Below are 24,805 nucleotides of genomic sequence, written 5' to 3'. Positions count from 1 at the left end.
TGACCGTGGCTGCTGTCCCACAGCGTACGGTCACTGCTGTGGGTGCCACACATGGAACATGCAAACTTGTCCACGTTAGTTCTCGTAACAACTCTGTGAAGCAGGGATTGTTATTATTCCTACTTGTTTTCCTAATTGTTATTATTCCTACATTGAAGGACACTGAGTCTTAAACAGATCATTTCTCCCAGCTGCCCTGTGTGTCTGCTCCGTCTAGCTCCCCTTGCAAGGACTTGGATGTGATTCAGGCTGCACATCTGGACTCAGAGGCTATAGTCATTTCCTAGGGCAGCAATAATAATATACCTACAAATTGGATGGCTTAGAGGAACAGAAATGTATCCTCTCCCCCATTCTAGAGTCTGGAAGTCCGAAGGCGGGGTGCTGGCAGGGTTCCTCTGAGACTCTGCTCTCTCCAAGAGTGTCTCCGACTCTCTGGGTCAAACCCTTCCTTGCCTCTTAGCTTCTGATGGGAGCCCGCAATCCTGCTGGCACTCCAGTCTCTGCCTCCAGCCTCCTCCACGGCCGTCTTCCCTGTGTGTCCGTCTTTCCCTTTTATACAAACACCACTCATACTGGATCAGGGGCTGGCCCCTCGTGGCCCCATCCTGACTTTGTAACATTGGCAAAGACCCTGTTTCCAAGAAAAGGTCACATTCATAGGGCCTGGGGGTTAGAACTTTAAGATGACTTCTTGTGAATACAATTCAACCCATACGAAGAGGCACTTTTTCTACATTCCTCCGTCCTTTATCTCATGAGTTTCATGAGTTTCAATCCACTACATATCTCCTGTCTGCTGTGAAAGCTTCTCAGGAGAGGAGGAGACTATCTTCTGACCTACATTCAAAGCCTCTTAGAGATCCAAGAGTTTAAAACTTTTCCTAGTTTATCTACCCACATGAGTTCCCATAGGGGCCAGCTATGCAAAGTGCTGACCTAGGTCCTGGAAACAGGATCAGCCCCACTTTTCATGACTAGGGCTGGATGCAGAGACTACCATGACATGGGGAGCAGAGGAGAAATAGGAAAGAAGATGCTGGAAGGCTGAGATGCAGGCAGTTCCCTAGGGCCCCAGTTGTTTCATCATGCCTAACTCTTACTGAATTGAGACACACTGTCCCCTCCTTCTTGAAGCGTCATTGCATTTTCTACGTCATACATAGGCCAGCAGAACCCAAAGTGACAATTCTTCAATTGAACCAACTTCGAAAAATTGAATTCAAGAGCATCTGTGACCAGGGATTTTCCTGGCGCTATTTAAAAGGGAAATTTTTCTTTTATGAAAAAGCAAAAGCAGTGTGTTTTTTCCTTCTTTCTAAAAAATAATTGTGCTTCTGATATAATTTGCACCAGATCACAATTTATTCAGTGCTTTATGATTTACAAAGCACATTTAAATGCAGCCTCATTTATTCTTCAAAGCAACCTGTGGCTTAGTAATAATAACAATGACTAAAGGTTGTCTGATAAGGCCTATGCACTAGGAACTCTTGTCAGTGCAGCCCTACAAGGCAGATGGCATCATTGTCCCCTTTCTAAAGAGGTAAAGTCTTTTGCCCAAGGCTGTGATGCTAGTAATCAATAAATCTGGCATTGGAACCCAGCAGCCTGGTTGCAAAGGCCAGGCTCAGAGCCACTCAGTTGTCTGTCCCTTGACTTTTCACCCCACTTTTGGATGAGCAAGTAGGTTCCAGCATATTGGATGTCTGACCCCAAAGCACAGTCAGCAGATGGTAGAGATAAGGCCTACCTGTCTTTTATTACATAATCCTTCTATTAAAGTCCCTTCCAGGAGTAATGCCTTTCCTGTTCTGTGCCTCTTCTGCCTCATCCTGCTTGGTCTAATGCCTTCAAAATACAGTGACGGTGTCCCCACTGTGGGCAGTTTCCTAGCTCCCTGCTCCCCAGCATTTGGCTAGCCCTCCATACCCCAAGCTCACCAGTGCCTGCTCATGCACCCCGTTCTTCTAGGCCTCTCCCCATCGGGCTCCCATACCACCCACAGCTCTTAGAGGGCGGGGACACCATCTCTTAGTAAACCTTTTATCCTTGTACTTAGACACTTTGCTTCCAATTAGTAGGGACTCACTGAAGAAACAAGGCATAAAGAAAGAAAAGGCACTATTTTACTAGAACAAAAATGTGTAGGATACCAAGCTACTACCATTGGGGCAATCAAGTTTTTTGTTCTTTTTTGTTTTGTTTTGTGCTAATAAGAATTCACAGTGCCTATGCACTGTCTACTTTTTATGGTAACAATGGTAAGTCAAGAGAATCCCCTCTTAATAATCTTTTCTTGTTATTTAATTTCCATATGCATAAACCTGCATGTGGATCATTTCACATAAAGACATACAGACTATCCTAGCCCTTGTTAATTGCCTTTGTTCATCATTCTTTTCTTTTCTTTTCTTGTTTTACTTGTTCCTTCTTCCCTATGGCCCACTCCTCCCAACCATATTGGTCCCTGTCCTTGCCACCAAGGTGAGCCCGGGTGTATTCTTTCCTGGTTTTCTCGGCTCTCATTTCCTCTTGCAGAGATGCATCTGACACATTCGCATGCATATTGAACAGAACCATTCCCAGCCCTGGAGTGCTGCCTGGGACTCGAATGTGAGACAGCTACACATGGAAACTTGATTCTCCCTAGTTTCCTTTTGTTGTAATGCCCCAGTTTCATGAAATAATTTTAGGGAGTTTGAACTTGAATAGCTATTCTATTATGTAATGAATAACATTCACCTGCATTACAGTTGCTCACTGGATCAAGCCTGCTAGCTCAACAACTGGCAGTCATAGAGCAATGGCTCTCTTGGAAATAGATTTTATATTCATCCCTGAGCAGGTCCCAGCCGACAAGGTAACTGGGCAGAACGCCGTGTGCCTCGAAATCTGAAAATCTGAAATTTGATTTGGGATGGCCCCAGAAACTAAAATGCCATAGGAACAGATCCCTGCCTCCTGTTTGCCCAGCCCTAGAAATCATCCTTGGAATAACTGTAACCATTGCACAAAATAATAAAAAGCTAATGTTTTGTGAGCGTTTTCCACATACTTGGCACAGGTCTTTATGCTTCCCATGGAGCAACTCACTCTTTACAACAGCCCTAGGAAGCAGGTACTAATATTGGCCCCTGTTTTACAAATGAGGAAACAGAGGCACAAAAGATTAAATAATCTGCCTAAGGTTATATAGCAAGTAGACAGCAGACCTGGGACTCAAACCCTGAGAGTCTAATTTCAGAATCCAGAGCTATGTTAAGAGACTTCCCATGACTCTTTGTTCCTACTAGAACATTCTTCACCCAATTATGTGCCTTGAAAATGCTTTGTCGTCCTTTGAATTTAAACTTAAGATTACCTTCTTCCCTGTATCGTATTAGAAGTGTTTTTGGCTCTTGATGCCCAACTCTTTTTAACATTTTCTCCATAGCATTGTATTTGCCTACTGATGAGTTGTTTGCCCCCATGAAGCTCCTCTAGCATTGGAAATATAGCTTGTACTCATTGTAATATCTAACGTGGTGTCTGGCACACAGTAGGGACTCTAAAAATACCTATGGAATGAATGAATGTATGTTTCAGCCTACAACCAGGCATCTATAAGGATATATGAGTATCAGATTTAGATACAGTTTTTTGTTTTTTAAAGATTTTATTTGTTTATTTGACAGACAGAGATCACAAGTAGGCAGAGAAAGCAAGGGGAAGCAGGCTCCCCGCCAAGCAGAGAGCCCAATGTGGGGCTCAATCCCAGGACCCTGAGATCATGACCTGAGCCGAAGGCAGAGGCTTAACCCACTGAGCCACCCAGGCACCCCTAGATACAGTTTTTAAGAAGTAATGTTAGTAAACTACAACAGTGTCTTATCTACAACCTTGGAGCCAGCTGTGATTTGGAATTCAGAATTTCCCAGATTTTAAGAAAATCAGTATATGGTGACCATAGGTTACCTGACATTCTCAGTACCTTCTGATCAAACACATTTATATTCCAGTAGTGAAATGTATAAATATTCACACTAAGTAGGATAAAGCAGTTGAATTGCCTATACAGTTCAGATCCAGTTACCACCAAATGAATTTTCTGCAACGTTAAAAAAAACCCTCAGTTTTCAGAACTCTTTGGATTGGAGACTATGAATGAGGGGTTGTGGAGTTTATGTAAATTGCAGTTCATGCTACTTTGGATGAGCAATCTTCTGTACTATGTCTAGAATGTATGGTTTATGTTAGTTACTTTGAGCCTTTCTGCTTATTAATTTGCTTCATCTGTTCATTAATTCATCTGCTTCATTTGTTCGTTAATTTAATGAACTCACAGTTCTAGAGACAGCTCATTGTTCCTTCAAACTCCCATCCTCAGGATGGCAAGGGTTGGGGAGAACTTTGGAGTACTAAGTGGGACCTTTCACCTAGCATCTTTCCCAGGCTAACAAGTTAAGACTGTCTGGGTCTGTACCGTGTGTGTGTGTGTCTGTGTCTGTGTCTTTCCTCCTTTTCTCACCTAGAAAACTATACTAGCTGTCCAAGAGGTCAAATATGTACATGGGGGGAAGCGACTTACTCTCATGAGGCCATCTCCAGAGAAGCTTATGACCTAGACTCTGGGTCCACCATCCCTGAGTTAGTAAGACAGACTCCAAGACACCAGTTAAGCTCCATGATGACTCTTGCTGAATCCATTTGCCCTGAGGCTCTCACAACTGCTGGAATGCTCTTGATTCGAAAGACCATTTAATAAATTCTGTAAAGGCTCATGTTACTCTCTACATTCTAGGCTCTGCCAATAGCCTCACCCTGCCATATGATGGCACTAGCCTGCTACCCCAGAAGAGATTTTCCTAGAGGGAAACAGTGTGAGCCATGCAGGAGCTGGGAAAAGTTTGGTAGTGAGGACACAGAGGGAGAGCCTCCCTCGGGTGAGGGGTCTGTGGCTTTAGCATGAATTTCCTTGGTCATCAATCATCCAAGTCTTTGGTTTTCTAGGCTCATGAATGGGAGTGAACGTTGCCAGCTTAATGCCTCAAGATTCTTTGAGTTAGTGGTTTAAAAGAGTAGATTTTAAGAAGAAAACTTCCATCACAGAATGTGTAAAATGGCACAAATTCAATCTATAGTGCTGAGCTCATTGGACCGAAAATGCAGTTCCTTCCTCTCTGGGCATCTCAACATCAATATCCTGTCTTCTCCAAAATGTTGATGTAATTGTATCACTTCCCCATATGGGCCAAATTAATATCAGAGAGAAAATAGTTCTAATTAGGTGGAGAGCAGAGATTGGCAAAGTGGGGCTGGCACTCTTCCATACCATGGAGACACTTCATTTTATTTTTAGAATGGACTTCTATCACATACACTCAACACAGCCGCATCTGAAATGTCCCTGTTTGTTTCCATAAACAGTTTCTTCTTTCTTAGCTCACCAGCTGTTTTGTTTTCTTTTTTTCTAGAACGATACAAAATTCTGTGCCATTCAAAGATGTAGATTCAGACAAACACAGCGTTTTCCCAGTAAGTATTGTGAAGGGTAACCAGATGTTCACTAAATATTGTATCACTTTCTACAAATATCCTACCTTTAATAAGACAAGACTGAATTCCATTGGAATGTATTAAAAATTTGATAATACACCATCCCATGATTTTTATGGACTTTTTGGCTTCTTAATAGGACATGAACTGTCAGAGTAGGTCTTTAGGTCGGGACTGTTTTTTGTTTCTTGATGCCATTCCCAGCTGGGTGTTTCATTTATCTTGAAAGGTGCTGAGAATTATTTTGGAAATTCTTAAACCTATTTTTAGAGTGTGTGTGTGTTGTGTTTATGTGTATCCACATGTTTGATTTAGAGCAGTACGGATGTCAGGATGTTCTCTGCAAAAGCGAACAAGCAGGGGGCATGTGTAACTCCGCCAAGTTGGTGGGATCTCAGATAGTCTACCTGGGAATGGGGGAAATGAAGATGTTGTTTGATATTATTGTGACTCTTAAGTCTTTCAAATCAAGGATCAAGACAGGTCAATCACATAATAAATCCACAAAGTTAGCCAACACTCAGCTAGAGATTTTTAAATTATCCAGTACGATTATTCATTTGACCAAATAAATCAACTATTTTGGAGGCTAAGAAGATTGATAACTAATGAAGTTCAGAGAGTTGGATGTCCTGCTGTCCATGGAAGTATATATACACATACACACAAACACACACAGATGAACACATGTACATGTACATACAGCAGACATGCACATAACCACACCTGCAAATGCACACGTGCCCACGTGCATACACTGTTGTGCACCCACGTACAGGCACACACCCAACAGCACACACGCACACACACTACCACTCGGCATTGGCGCTAGGACTCTGTTACATTTCCCTCACACAGCATATCTCAGCATATTAATCTTAATTTTCTTAGTAACCTCTAGTGTTCCAAATTGTACTGGAATTAAGAATTGCACATGTCGGTACCCCTGGGACAGCTTTGACTGCCCTTCCTCGTGGATAACAAGGGGAGGAAATGAACCCTTCCTGTGTGTGCTCTTCAATTCTAGACGCTGAGGGGCTACCACTGGCGAGGGAGAGACTGCAATGACAGCAACAGGATGGCATACCCGGGCAGAAGGTACGTCTCCACTGACTCGGGAAATTATCTTCTAAAAAGGTGGCAGGAGGCGTCATTCCAGCCCCAGCCTAGGGGATTTGTACTTAGAGAAGGGACCTCCGTGTCCCCACCAAAGTAAAGCTCAGTGAAAAAAGAACAGCATTCATTCACCATTTGTCCAGGAAACCCTCCTGGAGCACCTGCTCATTGCCCAGCGCTCTGCCTGGTGTCGGGCGGTTAACGAAATGAAGTAGGGCCTCCCCTCGTGGAGCTTCTGGTCTAGTAGGAGGAACATGCGAGTCCGCAGGGTACAGGGGGGCCTGTGCCCAGCCTCCTGCTCGAGGTCTACACGCGGGACTGAGGAGTGAGGCAGGAGCTCCCGTGAGTGGACCATATGTCGCCTTTCAGTCCCGGGCTGATGTTCAGCCGGTCACATCTCGAACTTCAGAAAGTGGATGCACGACCTTCCTCTTGACTGTGGGGCCACAGTGTTCCGTTTACCAGATGTTTGGGGGTCTAGAGCGTCATGAGATGCCTCACCTATCTAAATAAAGTGGGCTGCTGACTCATTCACTCTGCCGTCAGCACCGTCCCACAGCACGGCCCATGAATAGAGGCGCTGGAGTTGGTTCACGGTGCTCAGAAAATAATCCCAAACCGAGATACTGGCAGAGGCCAAGTGGAGGTTTCTGTGTGCCACTGACAGTCATGCGTGGCACGCCTCCTTGACAAGCCTGTTGTCCATCACTGATCCTTCATACAGCACTCGTTCACTCATTCATTCAGCTGACATTCACTGGACAAGAAGTCTATGCTGAAGGCCAATGTTGCTGTTTTCTTCTTAGGCCAGACAACTGGGATATGCACGAGGATTCAAACTGTAATGGCATTTGGGTAAGCAACCAGATTCAAACCTAGTCCCATCCTCTGACGTTCTGCCCTCCTTAAAAGCCCATTTGCTTTATCAGTCCTATGGAAGAAGAGGACAGATGAAAGCAGCCTTTCTCTGCAAACTGGAAGAGGGCTGTAGAGTCGGATCTCACATGATGGATGGCAGGGATGTAATGAGAGTTGAGGGTCTGTCAGTCACAGCCCCTTGAAGTCACCCACATCCAACCCCTTTTTTCTGCGTTGAGTCAGGTGAAATTAAATTAAGAATTCTGTTAGCAAAGTTTTACAGCAACCCAAATAGCTGTTGGAGAAAAGCTCTTACTGCCACCTCTTCAAGGCAGCCATTTTCTTTCTATTCCACAAAGCTAGTCAGTCAGGGTGGAAATTAATGCTGGTGTTCCAGCTCTCCATGAATAGCAGATTTGAAGCTTTTAGGAAGAGAGAGGGAAGAAAGGAGGAAGCCCAACCAAATACTTCTCTGAGGACAACAACGGCAGCAGACCCCCGTTTTGTGGGGTCTCGAGCTAATACATGACTGAGGATCCTCCTGAACAAAAAGAATACCAAATTACAAATACAAGAGCAAATAGTTAATTAGAACAATAGAAGAAATCCCAACAAAATCCCAGAGTCTTGGAAATCCAGGTCCCTTGGAAATTGTAGGATGTGCAGCCACATCCCTGGCCTCCACCCACTAGATGCCAGGCGCTCCCCCCCTGCCTGTTGTCACCACCAAAAATGTCTAGACTTTGCCAAATGTCCCTCAGGGCAGAGGTGGGGGGAAGCCAGCCCCGCTGAGAATCGCTGCTCTGGAAGCATCCTTGTTTAGGGAGTGGAGACATCAGCGCACTGAGAGCTCCAGCTCAGAGACAGAGGGACACACACTGACCTTGTGTCTCGGTCACTTAGTGGGCCCAGAACGCCCCCTCGTGGCAACACTGCCAGCGCTCCAGACACTGCCAGAGGGGCATCCTCTGGACCAGATGGTTGGCCGTCTGGATCTCTCCTCATTCCTGCCCCCAACCCTAAAGCCCAGCTCACACAGAGTGTCGCTGTGTTGAATTAAGGGCTCAGGAGACTTTAATGGGTTTTATCCATTGACTTGCTTTTGTACTTTTAAAGCCATTAGGGAAAGCCTCAGTGTATGTGTCTCATACATTTAAAAACAAACTGCTAATCACACCATTTCTCTTTTGAAGGGTGTTGATCCAAAAGATGGAATTCCATATGAGAAGAAGTTCTGTGAAGGTATGTATTGTAGAGTTAATGTGCTTATCACAACAGGGACACTCTTTTCTAGTCTGAGTCACACTTAAGCCAACAGACCACCCAAGGGAGGAAGTGGCTGGTGCTAGAGCTTAAAGTTGATCGATGTCCATTTGTTTTCATGAGAAAAAGCTATGAAAAAACTTGTAGAAAATGGAGGCAGAACCTAGAAAAAGCACAACTGAATTTTTCTGACTGCCCCCTTTATGTGGAGATTGGAAATGATTGGAAAATTGAATGATGAGGCCAGAAAAGGCGACAGGAGAGAGCACAAGGTAGTGGAAACCTAGCGCTTCTCCCAGATAAGAAAACTAATAGGGGTGCTGGCATTTCCATGTCCTTCTCAATACACAACAAGGTCAGACATCTATCTGGGTTTGTGCTGACAGAATCCCTGTGGCAGGCAACTGGGCTGAAGTTTCATATCTGGGTGACTTGAGGGAGACCTCCAAGTTATAGCCATTGGGGAGTTCCCAAAAATCTGAGCAAAAGCTCTGTGTTCTAAATGCCCAAATGCCACAGACATCTGAGCTGCCAGTATTGTTGGGAAAAACCTATGATCACCCACATACTACTGAAAATTTGTGCCTGGTAATACCCAAAGGGTCTCAGGCAAGACCCTCTGCTAGCCTCACTTTTTACATATGAGCAGTGCTTTTCCCTAACACTGAAAAGCATTCCAGTCATTCATTCATTCCTCCACTTGATGGATATTTCCTGAATGCCTATCCCTATTATGCACCAAGGGCTATGCTTGGCTCTGAGTTGTCCTGGGCAGATGCCACACAGTCCTCGCCCTGAATCAACTTAGTCTGATTGTCTAGGGGAAAGAGGCGCCCCTCTGTCTGACTTTGGGAGGGATCCGTTGATTTTTTCAGGATCTTTTTTTTTTTTAAAGATTTTATTTATTTATTTGACAGACAGAGATCACAAATAGGCAAAGAGGCAGGCAGAGAGAGAGGAAGGGAAGCAGGCTCCCTGGTGAGCAGAGAGCCCGATGCGGGGCTTGATCCCAGGACCCTGGGATCATGACCTGAGCCGAAGGCAGAGGCTTTAACCCACTGAGCCACCCAGGCGCCCCGATTTTTTCAGGATCTTAAGGGATTTAGGAGAGTACATCCAGGGGTGCCTGGGTGGCTCAGTGGGTTAAAGCCTCTGCCTTGGCTCAGGTCATGATCCCAGGATCCTGGGATCGAGCCCCGCATCCGGCTCTCTGCTCAGCAGGGAGCCTGCTTCCTCCTCTCTCTCTCTGCCTGCCTCTCTGCCTATTTGTGATCTCTGTTTGTCAAGTAAATAAATAAAATCTTTAAAAGAAAAAAAAGAGTACATCCATCACCCATGGGTAGATGAATCATGTGGATGGGCCTCAGAGGCAGATTAAGAGATTCCTAACCTCCAGATAGGGCTTCTCAGAGACCTTTATGTTCATCTCCCGTTAATCAGCCAGAATTGTCCACCCAGTGCTTTTGTGTATATGGATTAAGGGCTTTAAAAAAACATAACAACTTTGAAAAGTCCAAATTGCTCCATGAGATCACTAATGCATATAGTGAATTACAACAGAATTCAAGAGAGCCATTTCCAAAACCAAAACCCAGGGTGTATTTCTGAGTTCAGATAAAGTATGGATTCCTTGATTCATCCATCATTCACTCATGAGGTTGCACAGCAGTTTTGTTTTATGCTGAGCTAGGAAACACACCTGCATCTGTACAGCTTAGCTAGCAGTTTCAGTGGCCTAGAAATCTTAGTCAACTCCTAACTGCGATCCCCCTCGCTCCCCAACGCTTGAAAAGCAGCAGTGCGTCACTGTTATGAGGCTCTGTGCGGGATACACACCCGGGTATCTACCCTTCTGACCACCCAATCCAGAAGCTCCAAACTACTGGAGTGCATAAATAATGCAAATAAATTGTGCCTCCCAGGTTCACAGCCCAGGGGAATCATTCTGCTGGGAGACTCAGCTGGGGCTCATTTTCACATCTCTCCCGAATGGATCACAGCTTCACAGATGTCTTTGGTAAGTAATTTTGGCAGTAATCATCCCGGACGTGCCACCCTTTGTGTTTGGTCCCCCTTTGCTCCCTCTAAATGCGATGCCAACTCCAAACACGTGCAAATCTCCCTCCTCAGCAAAATCTGTTGTAAAAAGGCGCAGCCACAGCCATTCCAGCTTGGTTCGTTTCAAACAAGGTGATAAGAAATGTGAGGGCATTGTCACAGCCGGCTCATCACAGCAACTGTCCTGTCCATTAGAGAAGGGGGACAGTGCCCCTGCCAGGTGGAAAGGAGACTTGGGCACAACGGGGAAACCCTGGTCATATGGCCACCTCGGGCGTGGTTCCCTTCTCCCTCTCCAAGAACCCTGAAACTCCGATCTGGAGAAATCCAACTACAGGTATTATAAATTCTTCCTTGACCCCTTCTTCTCAAACTAGAGAAATTGAACATATACCTAAACACTCCAACTGAACCTGTGCCAAGTCCCAAACCTGAACAGACATAGACTTCCCTTTGTAAAGAGGAGCAAGCAGGGAAACATCTGGACATATAAAAAAATGCTCATGATCTCAAAAGAGGAATGCTCTTAAAAAAAAAAAAAAAAAAAAAAAGCCAAAGCTTGCTGTAGGAGACAGAATGGCATTTTGAACAATGTTAAATTTAGGTTCTCAATAATGGCCGACAGGAGATTGTACCCATGAAAAAGGAACAGTCAGACATCAGGAAAGACTACTTTGGGGAGAAAGAACAATAATCACCTGAAGTAAAAATCCACTGACAACACTTACAAGCAAGTTGATGATGCAAAAAACAAGATTAGCAAACCAGCCCTCCTGCTGGGGAAATTCTGGAACTCCGAGAACCGGCATTCGGGATGGGTTCTGGAGACTGAATAGGAGAACCAGAAAAGAGAACATATCCGGCAGAGAGGAAGTGGTGACCAAATAAGCAATAAAAGATAACTCCATTATGGAGTTGAGGGAGTCCTTGTCTTCAGTCCTAAACCTGCAGTGAGCACAGGCCCAAGTGCAAAATAGACTCTGTTTACCATGTCTTCCTTTTTTTTTTTTTTTTTCATTCCAAATATAAAGAAAAATCTTGCAATCATTCTGCCCAACAACAACAACAACAAAAACCACCAGGGTACTTACTAGGAGGAAAAAACCATTTTAGCATCAGACTTACCTCTCAGTGCTAACTTTTAGAAAATAGTAGAATAGCCTCAACAGGATTTTGAGGGTTGCATGTCAGAACTGTTCAGGCTGCCAAGATATTGTTTGTTCTTCCAGAAACTTATTTTCCGTTTTCAGAGATTCAGAAAACATAACAGACATATGCCTTCCTGAGAAAGATTATTTTAAGAAGTATTCCAGATTACTATTCCAGCTATTCCAAATATTGCTAGATTTCAGTATATAACATTATCAAATGTAAACAATGTCAAAATAATTCCATAAAGTTAAGACAAATGAAAAATGAGAACAATATTTATAACATACAAGGCAATATTTAAATCCCCTAATAGCACACAGTTCCTGCATATCAATAATAAATTTTTTAAATGTTTTAATAACATAACTAATAAATATAAACATAGTTTCATCTTTAATTGTAATCAAAGAAACACAGAACAATGGAATGTCATTTATCATCTGTCAGATAAAGCTTAAGAAGTGATAAAGACCTATTTTCAGCAAAGATATGGTGAAATGGACATGTTCTTTCACCACCAAGAGTGTTTAAGTTGGTAGAACTTCTCTGAAAGGCAATTTGACAAAACATATAAAGTGACATGAAAATGTTCGTGTTGGAAACCAACAATTTAATCATGAATTCTTTATCTGGATGTTTACCTCTAAAACTGATTAGTCATTTGCTCAAGAATCTATGTACATGAGTATTCATCAAAGAGTTACTTATAAGAGCAAAAATTAGAAAATAAATTAAAAATAAAAAACAGGAATTATGGGGCGCCTGGGTGGCTCAGTGGGTTAAAGCCTCTGCCTTTGGCTCAGGTCATGATCCCGGGGTCCTGGGATCGAGCCCCGCATCGGGCTCTCTGTTCAGCGGGAAGCCTGCTTCTCCCTCTCTCTCTCTGCCTGCCTCTCTGCCTACTTGTGATTTCTGTCTGTCAAATAAATAAATAAAATCTTAAAAAAAATAAAATAAAAATAAAAAACAGGAATTAGACATGCAAAAATATATCCATAAAATGAAATGTTATGCAACCACTAATATACATGTCATAGACATATTTCTTAGCAAGAAATATACAAATAATAACTTGTTAGGGGGCAAAAATGGGTTATGAAGTAATAATGTATGAACCAGTTTTGTGACTATGTAAGTGCATCTGTGTGTGCAAGCAAAGAAAATGATTGGAAGGTTGTGGATCAGTACATTTGATGTGTCTGGATTGTAGAACACTGGGTAACATTTTCTTCATTTTTCTTCAGTGAATTTGTACTGTGTAGGTACCAAATACTGCAATCCAAGATCTGGGGTATCATTTTGTTTCATTTTGAGCAAATAGCTTAAAAAACACCAAAGCACTGTTTTTCTTAGTATTTGTAAAAGCCCTCCAACGTAGGTGTTTTACAACATAGCTTCACTGTACACACAGATACTCAGAGAGGTTAGGTAGACTGCCTAAGGTCACACAGCTAACAGGCGGAAGATTCACTTCCTTTCGTTGTCATCTTGAATAAGATGACATCTTGTAAATGATGGTAGGAACAATCTCAGGCAAGGCCATGTGTTTCATGATCTAAGGGCTGTGAAAATGCTTTGGACTCTATGTTGGATTCAAATTAGACAAAAAGTAGATTGACTCACAGCTCATGCAGTGCAGTGGTGGCAGCTAACCAGGCTGGTCCATGTCCTTGTGCTTGTCCTTCTTATCCCACATCTGGGCCTCTGGAGGCTGAGGTGAAGGGTGCCTTTCCCTTTAGGGTTCTCCTGGAGAGAATGGCATCTCAGAAACTCTCACCAGAGCCAGCAGCTCACTCTATAGTGTGCGAAATCTCTGGGGAAGAGAAAGATTCACTGAGAAGCTAGCCCAGCAGTCTGGAGTCCTGACAACTGGGATCTGAATTGTAACATTTTTTAATCTGCTGTTTGCAACAACAAATTAAGTGAAATACTGCAGCTCAGCATTGTTGGTTTGGGTTGGGTTACAGGAGTCCCCTGGTTTCTGAAAGTTTGTTTTATGCCACTTTGCTTTTACAGAAGACCTATATTAGCCCCCTTTCTTCCCAACCAAAAGAAATCTAAAGAAGATGTTCACTTTTACCAAAAAAAAAAAAAAAAAAAAGAAAGAAAGAAAAGAAAAGAAAAGAAAGCCGTTACCATGCTAATGTAGGTCTTTCAGAAAAGCAGAATGACCTAACTCAAACCTTGAGAACTCTCCCTGTTTAGATAGCCAGGGAAACCTGTGTTTCCCACCCCACTCCCCTGTCATTTTTTGGCAGTAAATTGTAGTCTTGAGAAATGGCCACAAGAAGGGCAATAATGTAGAGTTGATGTGGAAGCCAAACTGGGCATAATGGTAATTGGGTTCATGAATCTCACCAAAATGTTAATAATGCTGTTGGTGGTAGGGACAACACCACAGATTTAGCGGCATTCTATCACCTATTTCAAGCCTTTGATGTTCTAGTGTTCTCAAAGGGTCTCCCCAGGTTAACATATGTCTCCAAGCTACAGATCAATCCAGCCACTCCAAGCCTGGGCCACTTCTGTGTTGGGCTATTTATAAGATGGAAGATGAGACAAGGATAATAGAGAAATATTTTGCTTAGAAAGTTAGCATTGAAAAGAAGGTATATCACCAAGTTATTATCAAAAAAATGCTGTACAAACTACCCCAAGTCTCAGGGACTTAAAACAGTCCCCATTTCTTCTCGCTCACACATCTGTGGGTTATCTAGGATCAGCTAGACCCTGTTGGTCTTGGTTCCAAGCTAAAGGTTGGGTCTAAGTCTGTACCACGTGTCTCTCCTTTTTCTTGGTTGGGCAGTCTGTCCAGAAAGTATTCTTTTCATGGTAATTGTGGAAGTGCAAGAGGAAAAGGGCCCCCACACAAATACATTTGCTACGTCATGTCCACAATCAATACATTGGCCCAAGCAAGTGACACGGCCATGCCCAAGATCAGTGGGGAAACAAGTATATCTGCTCAAAGTGAGAGAGGGAAGAAAGTAAATATTTGCATTATTGTTTTTATCTAATTATAAATGTTAAATATTCAATGGAGAAAAATAAGCAATACAGAAATTATTAAGAAATCATTAACATTCTCTTTAATCCTACCACCCGGGGAGAATCATTTTAACATTTGGGAATATCAGATTAGTTTTAAAATATTCTCTTAATCTTCTTCTTATTGCAGGAAAAAAAGAAGATAGGAAGTCAGTACTAGAACTAATTTTGAGAGTTAAAAAAAAATCCCCACCATCTTGAACTTTTCTCATTATTTTTCCATTCTTTCCCAGAACTCGACTCTCGCTGTGCATACACACACACACACACACACACACACACACACACACACTATGTAGTTATAAGAGTAGCAAGTATGCAATTGGCCATTCTCCTTTTTTTCAGTTAGCACTAAATATAATCATTTTTCCACATTGCTACTTAGTCTTTGTATTCATTATATTTGTCAGTGTTCTCTAGCGTCTTTTTCAGTATACAAGCCATAATCTACTAAACCATCTGGCCACGACTGGATATTAAGCTGATTGATTTCTGGGCTACTATGGATCATACTCCTTTAAAAAAAAAAAAAACTAATTTTTCAAACATATCATCTATAGAATCTCTTCATTTGCCAGGGAGTCAGCATACATATATCACTACAATGCCCGGCAGACATCCATGACATATGTTGAGCTCTGATGTCTCATGTTCTGATTGTTTGGCTTTAATACTTGTGGCAAGTAAACAAAATATTGCCAAGTACTAACCTGGGACCAACTGTGTACCAAGCCCTGTGATAGACCAAATGACACGGAAGTAAAGGGCATGGAAAGAACCAGGCCTTCAGAAGGCTTCAGGCCTTATGGGCGAATGAAGACCAGCAAATTCCATAGCTGCCGCAAGGCATATGCATGCCCCGAACTCAAGGAAAGAAGGAGTTCTGGCAGTCTGGTCCTCAAAGGAAGGAGTGTCCCAGGAGCAGAAAGAGCACACAAAGGCTCACAGAAGTAAGAGGGTTCAGCATTCTGAGAAGAAGTCTAGTGTGGCTGCATTGATGAGAATAGAATACAAAGTGGAGAAGGTATGAGAAGAGTCTGGAAAGGTGCATAGGAGACAGATCTCAGGGGTCCTTGAGGCCACATTAAGGAATTCAGAGTTTATCCTGAAGGCAGTAGGAAGCCGCCAAGGGGTTTTAAACTGAGAAATAGCAGCAGTCATATTTGAATTTTAGAAATATCACCCTGATTCCAATGGCAAGTTGGATTGGACTGGTGAGGGGTGGGGGGAGATAGGAAAGTAGACCAGCTAGGTTCTTTCTAGTGAAAGTGCCCTGATCTGGAAGAGTACAGTGAGGAAGAAAAGAAATGGGCAAACTCAGCAGTTATCTAGAATGCACAGTGGACACGTATTTTTCTCATACACTTCCCACCCTGTGGACTTTACAGCCAATTCCTGAAGAGATCAGCCTCCCTGAGGGAGATGTCCCGCCTGAGGGGCTTACCCTGGGGCTGTGAGGGCATCCGCACATCAGAAGAGGCTGCTGTATCGACTGCACCCCCCTTGCAGGTCTTCCCTGCAGGGTCGAACCAGCTTTTGGAGACTCTACTGGAAGAGTCTGTCCCCCTAAGAAACTTCTGATACCTCTGGCTCTTCTGCATCATACCCCTAACTCCCAATAGTTATAGTGAACTTACAGTTCATTGTCCAAACCTGAGGAAAGAGGGATCACTGGTAATTATATGAGGATAATAGGCATTAACTTAGATTGGCCCAGACAAACTGGGATGTATGGCCACCCAACTGATAGCATGATAGCCATGTAGGAAACTGACACCTTGAGCCAAGAACCTTGCCCAGAGGAGAGTTTCCAGCCCCTAAATTATCTCTCTATAAAATAATCTTGGACTTTTAAGCAGACCTGAGTTCAAATTCTAGCTTAGCCACATACTAATCCTCCCTGAGCTTAATTTCTTCACCTAAAAATATGTAAGTAATGATAGCTATCTCATCAGAAATTTGGGATGATTTTACAAGAGGATGTTTTAAAATGGACTATTTATTTCTACCTAAGTTTCAACTGAGGCCCCAAGACAATGTGGGCCAACAATTCCCACCTTCCGCAGTCAAATATCAGAAGGACTTCAGTAGGACATGCACAAGAAGGGAGTGAAAAAATCACTTCTGCTACCTGTAGCAGAAGGCCCACCTCAAAGGTCTAAGAGTTGAGGCAGGGCATGGCTGGTGTCAGCATGGCAGTGGGGCTAAGCTCTCCCCTCAGGGAAAGGGTGGACATGCTTTCCCCCCTCAGAGTAGGCAACCACTAGCGGACCTGGATAGATGTCTCCGGAGACTGGGGTGGAAGGGGTTGGTGTCCAACACTCTCATGAATAATGTAAGAGTGGTGACTGAGGAAAGAACGAATGTGTGTCCTGGGGGCAAGGACATGGACCCCAGGAAGGGAGAGCCAGCTGGAATCTTTACAAATCCTGGAGAAGATTGCCTGGAGATGACTGCACCATGGAGGGTAAACCAGATGACCAGGGACTGGAGCACAAATACTGAAAGACTAGAGGGGGTGAAGAGAATGCACTGACTGCACCTGCAAGGTTAGTCATGTGTTCCCAGCAGGGCCTCTCAGAGCCCCCATTAGAGAAAGCCAGCTTTGGACATCAGCCCAGCCAGAAGAATCACATCTGATTATACCTCTTCTCCCTCCGCCCAGCACCACCTGTGGTCGGAAGCCTCCGCTGTGAATTATTCATTAATTCATTTGACAATAACAATAAGAAACAATCAGTATAATCAGTATAAGTAACATTTTTATGACCTATAACTTTATTTTCCAAAACAAAAAACAAGCTGGAAGCATAGTTTTCTTTTCCATTGTTGTGAATCTCTTTGATATCTGGCTAAAGACAGCCAGATCCCCATACCTGCTTCCCTCTTCAATCTGTTTTCATATGCATTTATGTAGCCTCTTGAAAACCACATTGTATCCTCATGGGTGAAATAAAAAGGCAAATGAAAAAGGCAAATCAAGTCTTAGAAGTATGAGGAAAATAGTGATCTCATAAACTCTCTGTGAGAGTCCCAAAGATTCCCAGGGTTCCCCAGACCATATTTTGAGAACCACTGTCACAGAGTTTTCCTGCTGCCTCCAGTGTCTAAACTTGGAGGATTTACAAAAGAAAGATGTGGTTGTGGAGTACCACAGTGTGGTTTCCAAAATTATTTACATCTAGAAATGCCTGAAAAGAGGTACTCTAAGATAGAATGTCTTAGGGCAAAATGGGAAACCATCAGTACACGGTGGACTAACCTCTCAACCCAAGATTCCCAGAGCACACTGGGATATGTGAGGTTCCCCAAGAGAGTGTCCATGAGAACGCTCACTCTGCCCCTGGGTTCTACTATTTGAGAGCCTTTTAGTAATGTCACCATAAAGGAAGAGAACCTCCAACCTTTTGGCTAATTCAGCAGGTGGAACCCCTTTTAGTCTGGGTTTCTAGTCAGTGTCAGAGTCAGCAGTTAGCAGGGACCAATCAGGAAAATAAAAGCATTCCAACAAGGGGATTTAATACAGGAGATCGGCTACACAATGTTGGATTTAATACAAGCAACTGATTACATCGGTATTAGAACTAAAAGGGAGTTTCTGACGAGATTAATCATTGCTGACGCTAGGCTAGCGAACAAAAAGGAAGATGGGGGTTTATCAGAAGCTAGAGCAAGGGGTGAGGCTGATGCTTGAACCTTGGCAGAGCCTGTACTGACTGCCAGGGGCACACAGACCAGCCGCTACTGGGACCACTGTGAGATGTGGAGATGAGTGGGAAGTAACAAAGGAAGCGGGAGGTTGGGAGGCTGAAGGCTGCTGGAGGTTGCTGACTTCAGCTGGAAACCACAAAATAGTTCCTCTCCCATATGCCCCTCTCCCACCTGTGCCTCCCATTGGCTGGGGGATGCAGAGGAGCCTGGGAAGTGTAGTTTGCAGAATCCAAGCCCCTTCTGCAGAACAGGGACTAGAGGCATGGGCTTAGAGCCCAGAGGCCATCAGTGGAATGGGAGGCCTGGTTGGCTGTCTGCATGGTTTTAGTCAATTAGCGCCTCATCATTTAGTCATTAGAGCCTTTCTGTCCTTCTACACTGGGACCTGTCTCATCCCTAGAGTTCTGTAAAGGCTGCTCTTCACCAAATGCCAGATCCCAGATTCCCTTGTGAACTACCTTTCAGGAAGCCTTCCCAAAATGACCAGAAGAGGGCAAACAAACAGGAATCACCTTTAAAAATGAAGCTTCTGGATCTTTCTCTGAGGGCTTTGGGTGACAGGGGTTCTGAATTTGGGTTCTGTAGCATTGACTTTGACACCAGAGAATACCCACCGTCCCCTGACCCCACCTGGCAATCCCTCCACGAACTCTGGTTTCATGCAGGAACCGTAGTAACCCCCAAGCTGTGGTGGCCTCCCTTGGGGTCTGCCAGTGGGAGTAGGTACGGTCAACAAAGACCAGTCAGGACGGCCCCAGCGTGTCTGGTGCTCTGCATTTGCTGCGCCAAGTCATACATCATATCGTCTGGAAAGAGCAGGGAGTGCTGAAGCAAATCAGTGAATCGTTGTTTCATCATAGGCCATTCTGCCCTTTATGAGACTACTCAACATTTCTTGGCCTCTGTCTCCCTATAAAGCAGAAAACGCTGCCGCAAATACATCGCCCCATCCCGACTGCACCTATGAAACAGACTCCACGGCCTGGGGTATCTTTCCTGCCGCAGCCTCTTCTTCTCTCCCCTTCTTGCTGTCCTCTCGTTAAGCAGTGTGGCACCCAAGAGGCCTGTTTACAGCTAATTAGATTAGGAGTGTGTTCATCTGGAAAGATATTTGTAGTTCAATAAAGAGAGTGTGAAGAATCACCCTACTGGCTCCACAGAAACAAGGAGCCTCGTTCTGCTGGGGGCGGGGGGGGCAGAAAGAGGTTTTCGCCCCCTCCCTCCCTAAACAAGCCTCACTTCTCTCCAAGATACCCGTAGTCATCAGATGCAGAATGAGCTTCCCATCCCACAGGAAAGATCTCAGCTCAGAAAGATTGCAAAGCAAAACAGCGAGCAAATTTGAAAACACTTCCATGCCTTTTTTTTTCTTTCAAAGGAAAAACAATCACTGCTTGAGATGTTTTGTTGAGAAAGAAAGGGAGGCAGAGAGATCATCAAGGGCAGCCGTAGATGCGCCCTCCTGCCTCTTCCCCATCTGCTCGAAAATTATTTCCAAAATATTAAATGCTGCATTTCGCTGAACCAGAATTGCATGACGGGCTGGGGCTGGGGGAGAGAGGAGGGAGACGAGATTCTGAAATACAATTTTCCAAATGTTTATTTTGCTAGCGAAGGCTGTTGCCTGTACTATTATAAAATCTTAGCACGACCCCCGGCAGGCTGTTGTCTGTAGGGTAAGTAGGCGCAGATTGAATTTCGCACTGTGTCAAGGACAAAATGAATCCTTAATCTGGCTGCAGAAAATGCATATTCACCCGAGAGCATAGTGGCTCCAGTCTTCAAGCCCGCATGTGCTTCATTCCTTTCTTTGAGATGAGTGTCCAGGTCCAGTTTGGCTGCCCTTTATTAGCCCACAGACAGTTCGGGTATTATCAGAGCTCACACCCTGACCTTCCCTAACCTGCCCTGCTTTCTGCTGGCTGGATTTAACAGTGAGCATGAGGCTTCCATGAAGCATAAAGGCTGATTTTCATGGCACACGTAAAATATGAAAATCCTACCTCCGCTAACTTTGTGTCAACTCCAGAAAGACTTGAGGGTTAGAATACTTGATTATTGTTTTTCCAGCTGAGGAAAGGCCATAGTTCCATAAAACTGGACAAGATTACATTTTCTGCTCCTCAGACATCTTGCAGGCTGACAGATTAAGGATACTAACTGGTGAGAAGAGAAGCCTCAATCCATGTTACTTCTCATTTATTCTGTCAGAAAAAGAGACCTGTGTTCATCTTGGTGAATCCTCTCCAGCAGCTCTCAGGCCATAAGAGACAGAATGTTCTTCGATTCTCATTCTCTGTTCATGGGCACAGGCCAGACGGGCTGTTGCCTTGAGGCCTGATCAATGTGATGCCCTTTTCTCCCTGCTCAAGGTGAGCATCTGGGGCTCTTACCTGCCAGCAAAGTATGGTGTTCTCGGGGGCTCATTCTTCCAAAAACGTCTGTGATCTTAGCCCTCACCAGTTTCTGCAAGAATTAAAAAGACAAACGCTCGTTGTTATGAAAAACTACAAGAGGAAATTATTTTAAGCTCCATACTTCTGAAAGGCATTTATAATTAGCCAGCCCACATGCCTGCTCTCCCAGCACACGAGATGGAGATTTTGTCAGAGACAGGCAGCGTGAGTCCGTAAACACCTGTGCGAGCCAGTGTGCTGCTAAGACTCGAGGCAATCTCTTGCCCTCTAGTTAATTATATTTACCACTTTGCTTTGCTCTCCCTCAAGTTCCTCAACCATGAAATGGGTCTCAGGGAACTAACTCATCACAGGAAAAACATTTAGGATCTTGAACCAGTGGGGATGTGGAAAGAGGAAATTTCTGGCATTTAGAAATAATTTGGGCTGGTTGGAATTGATTGCTACACCCCATTCATTCATTAGCTCATTTAGCTAATTTCTTCCATGCCAGTCCTTGGAGTAATAAGAATAGAGATAGCCCAGCCCAGCCCTTGCCCAGTGCCAGGCTTCTGAATGATTTCCTGGGGATTTTTCTACTCAGGGCAATGGCTGGCAGATTGGTAAGAGGTGTGAGCAAAACCATAACTTCTAGAGGAAAATCAAGGGGAACATTCTGAAACACAAGGTCCAAAAATTTCAGATAGATTAAGGACAGCAATGCTGAGCCAAGGATTTAAAGACTGATTGTGAAAGAGCCCATAGGAAAATAGATCAATAAGGAGCAAAGGTCATGTTCTCTTGTTGGTAACATAGTTGTGAGCCAGCAAGTAGAGCAAGGAGAAGGGTAGAGCCTTTCTTAAAACACTAGTTATTAATCCAGCAGGGTATAGGCTTAGCTGCTGTAACAAAGAATCCCAAAATCTAGTGACTGAACATGGAAATGTGCTTTCCTTTCATATAATAATCCAGAGAGAAGCAGTCTAGGGCTGGCAGGATGACCAGATCACCCTCAACATTCAGCTTCTACTCCTGGGTCTAAGGGGGCTGCTCCTGCCTTTGCCACCTCCCACCTGTCGGAAAGAAAAAGGACCAAGTGAGGACACACACATTCCCTGGGAGAATCTGACTTAGAGGTGGCACACATTACTCTGCCAGACACTTCAAGGTGAAGAACCCAGTCGCGTGGCCACACCAGGCGACAGCAGAGGCTGGGGAGTACAGTCAGTGCCTGGCTGGGCAGCTGTGTGCCCAACGAATGCTGTGGGAATTCTGTTAAAGGCAGAGAAAAAGAGAGAAGGGTGGACAGGTGGGGCTTTAGATGTGAAAAGCAGGCTCTAACCTCAAAGAGCTTGAAGTCTACTTGGGAGGATAGACAAGTAAACTCACAATTATAACATTAAGCAGATATTACCATGTGTTTACCAAACGCCAGACATTGTACTTAGCATTACCTCCTGTCATACTGAAATGACTCCATTATTATATATATTTTATAGATGAAGAAATGAAGACTTAGAGAGGTTAACTAACTTATCCAAGATAACGCAGTTAAACATGGAACCCAGATAAAAACTGATTCTGTCAGACCCTAGAGCAGAAGTCAGCAAATTATGGCCCTTGAACCTAATGCAGCCCTTTACTTTTTTTTTTTTTTTTTTTTTTTTTTTGTAAATGAAGTTTTAACACTCATTCATTTACATAGTCAGTTGCTGCTTTTGCACTACCGTGGCAGAATTGAGTAGTCACAACAGAAACCAAATGGCCCTCAAAGCCTGAAATATTTACTATATTAGTAATTAGCTGGGCATGCACAGGGTGTGATGAGAGCTGGAGGAGAGCCCCTCACAGAGAAGAGGTGGGCCAGTCAAGGAAGCCAGGATTTAGCTAACCGTTGACTAATGAGCAACAATCAATCAGTAAAGACGGTTGAGTAGGAAGAAGAGCTTGAGACAGGCCTGGAGGTCTGAGTGACCCACTGAGAGTTGAGTGGGGTGTGAGAAGAGGTGAGGACAGGGGGTGGTGCGGTGTGGTGGAGGATATTGAATAGCTACACTAGCTCTGAAAGCAGTGTTTACCAAACCTGGCCGATCACCACAGCCATTAAAAATAAGGATTCTAAGACTCCACCGCAAATCTAACCAAACAGGATGCATATCTTCAAGAAGCTCCCCCACAAGACTCTGGAATACACTGCTGAATATACTAGGGGGAGAGTGAGAAGGCAGGGACCCTGGCCACAGGCTCTGGTGGTAACCCAGGGCCATCCTACATCCAGGTTGGAAGGCTAGAAGCAGTGAGGTTTGTGACAGCTTCTTGGTAGAAGGTGAAAGAGGGGAGAGGAAGAAAATGAGATCATTCTTTATGAGCGAGATAGTGGGGAGTGACACCCCAGTTCTGGCCTGGTCATGAGGTATCCCCATGGTGGCTTCCCCTCTTCTCACCTTTATAGCTTGGCTATGGACTTTGGAGTTCTAGAGTCTAAGCTGGATATTACCTCTCAAAAAGGGAGAACTACTCCATGCCAGAGCAAGTGACAGCCTGGCTGCTTCAGAAATGACCAAACCTTTACAAAATCAAAAGCAACTATCTGAAGAGGGGACTCTTACAATATGATATGCATGCCTTGTTGCCTGTTCCCGGCCCTTAGAAGAGTCATTTTTTCTGTTTGTGGAAGAATTTGTTTCCCAGGCTCCGTGTAAGAATTGAGTTGTGATTATTTCTGCATAACAGCGGGACACTTGAAACTCTTATTTTCTCGGTTTTATGAATTTGGATACAGTTCTTCAATCACTCTGGAAATAATGTTGGAGGGAATTGAATTCTGTGGAAGAAATCCAACTGCGTGATGCATTTGCATTTGGTATGGGGCAGTTAGATAAAGCATCCCTTGACTCGCTCATTGAATAAATAAATCATGGGGTTAGAGCTTAAATAATAGATAAAAGAAAAGGGGAAAGAAAGAGACTAAGAGGAGCTGACAAGGTGAAAAAATAGATAAATAAAACGAACCATATTCAGGGAAAATGATGAAAAATTGTTGCCCGCTATTCTGTCCTCTTTATATTTCCTGGTCACATTTTGCTAGCAATCTTTATTTGACTATTTCTTCACTGCCTCATAAGGTTTTGGACTGGCATAGGGTCAAAGATGAAATGCTACTCCTTTTCCCTGAAAATTACTTAGTTAGCGCTGGCCGAAGTCTAAATGTGCCTTCAGTAGGCATCGTTGCAGGAGCTGAGCATAACATAACAGCAGATAGGGCAGTGGGTCACTGGCGTACTGGCTGTTTGGGTTTGGTTGAAGGAGACTTTGTTCATCTTCCTTGTACATAATATGATGAATTCAGCCTTGGAATTTTGCATATGATATTGCCAACACTTTAACTCTCTCTTCCCTTGCCTCTCTTTGCCTGGCTCTCTCTTAGCAACCTCACAGGACTCACATGGGATAACAATTCTTTCAAGATTCCTTCCCCGACCCCCACATGTGGGATGGATGTCCTTTCTAGCACCCTGGGCTTCCCTATCAATCCTGCTAACAGCTAACTCTCATTGAACACTGATAATTTTGAACTGTATGCATGGTTTTTCCATTCCAATCCTCTCAACCACCTGATGAGATAGGTGCTATGGTGAGTCCATTGTACAGACAAGGAAACTGAG

At 43.9% G+C, this 24,805-nt stretch overlaps 1 protein-coding gene across 4 annotated transcripts in view; it reads left to right on the top strand.

The window, feature by feature from the left end:
- AOAH (acyloxyacyl hydrolase) overlaps positions 1 to 24,805 on the top strand; it is a 163,141-nt gene that overhangs the window by 63,896 nt on the left and 74,440 nt on the right. For all 4 annotated transcript variants that reach the window (XM_047695588.1, XM_047695589.1, XM_047695590.1 and 1 more), the window contains 5 exons: positions 5,457 to 5,517; positions 6,566 to 6,636; positions 7,461 to 7,509; positions 8,706 to 8,754; positions 10,698 to 10,792. In XM_047695588.1, the coding sequence (XP_047551544.1) occupies positions 5,457 to 5,517; positions 6,566 to 6,636; positions 7,461 to 7,509; positions 8,706 to 8,754; positions 10,698 to 10,792 (325 nt within the window). The remainder of the gene's footprint in view (positions 1 to 5,456; positions 5,518 to 6,565; positions 6,637 to 7,460; positions 7,510 to 8,705; positions 8,755 to 10,697; positions 10,793 to 24,805) is intronic.

This window comes from Lutra lutra, chromosome 11, assembly GCF_902655055.1.
Source record: "Lutra lutra chromosome 11, mLutLut1.2, whole genome shotgun sequence".
Classification (NCBI taxonomy): domain Eukaryota; kingdom Metazoa; phylum Chordata; class Mammalia; order Carnivora; family Mustelidae; genus Lutra; species Lutra lutra.
Note: the sequence above shows the minus strand (reverse complement) of the source record. Positions and strands in the feature narration are given on the sequence as shown.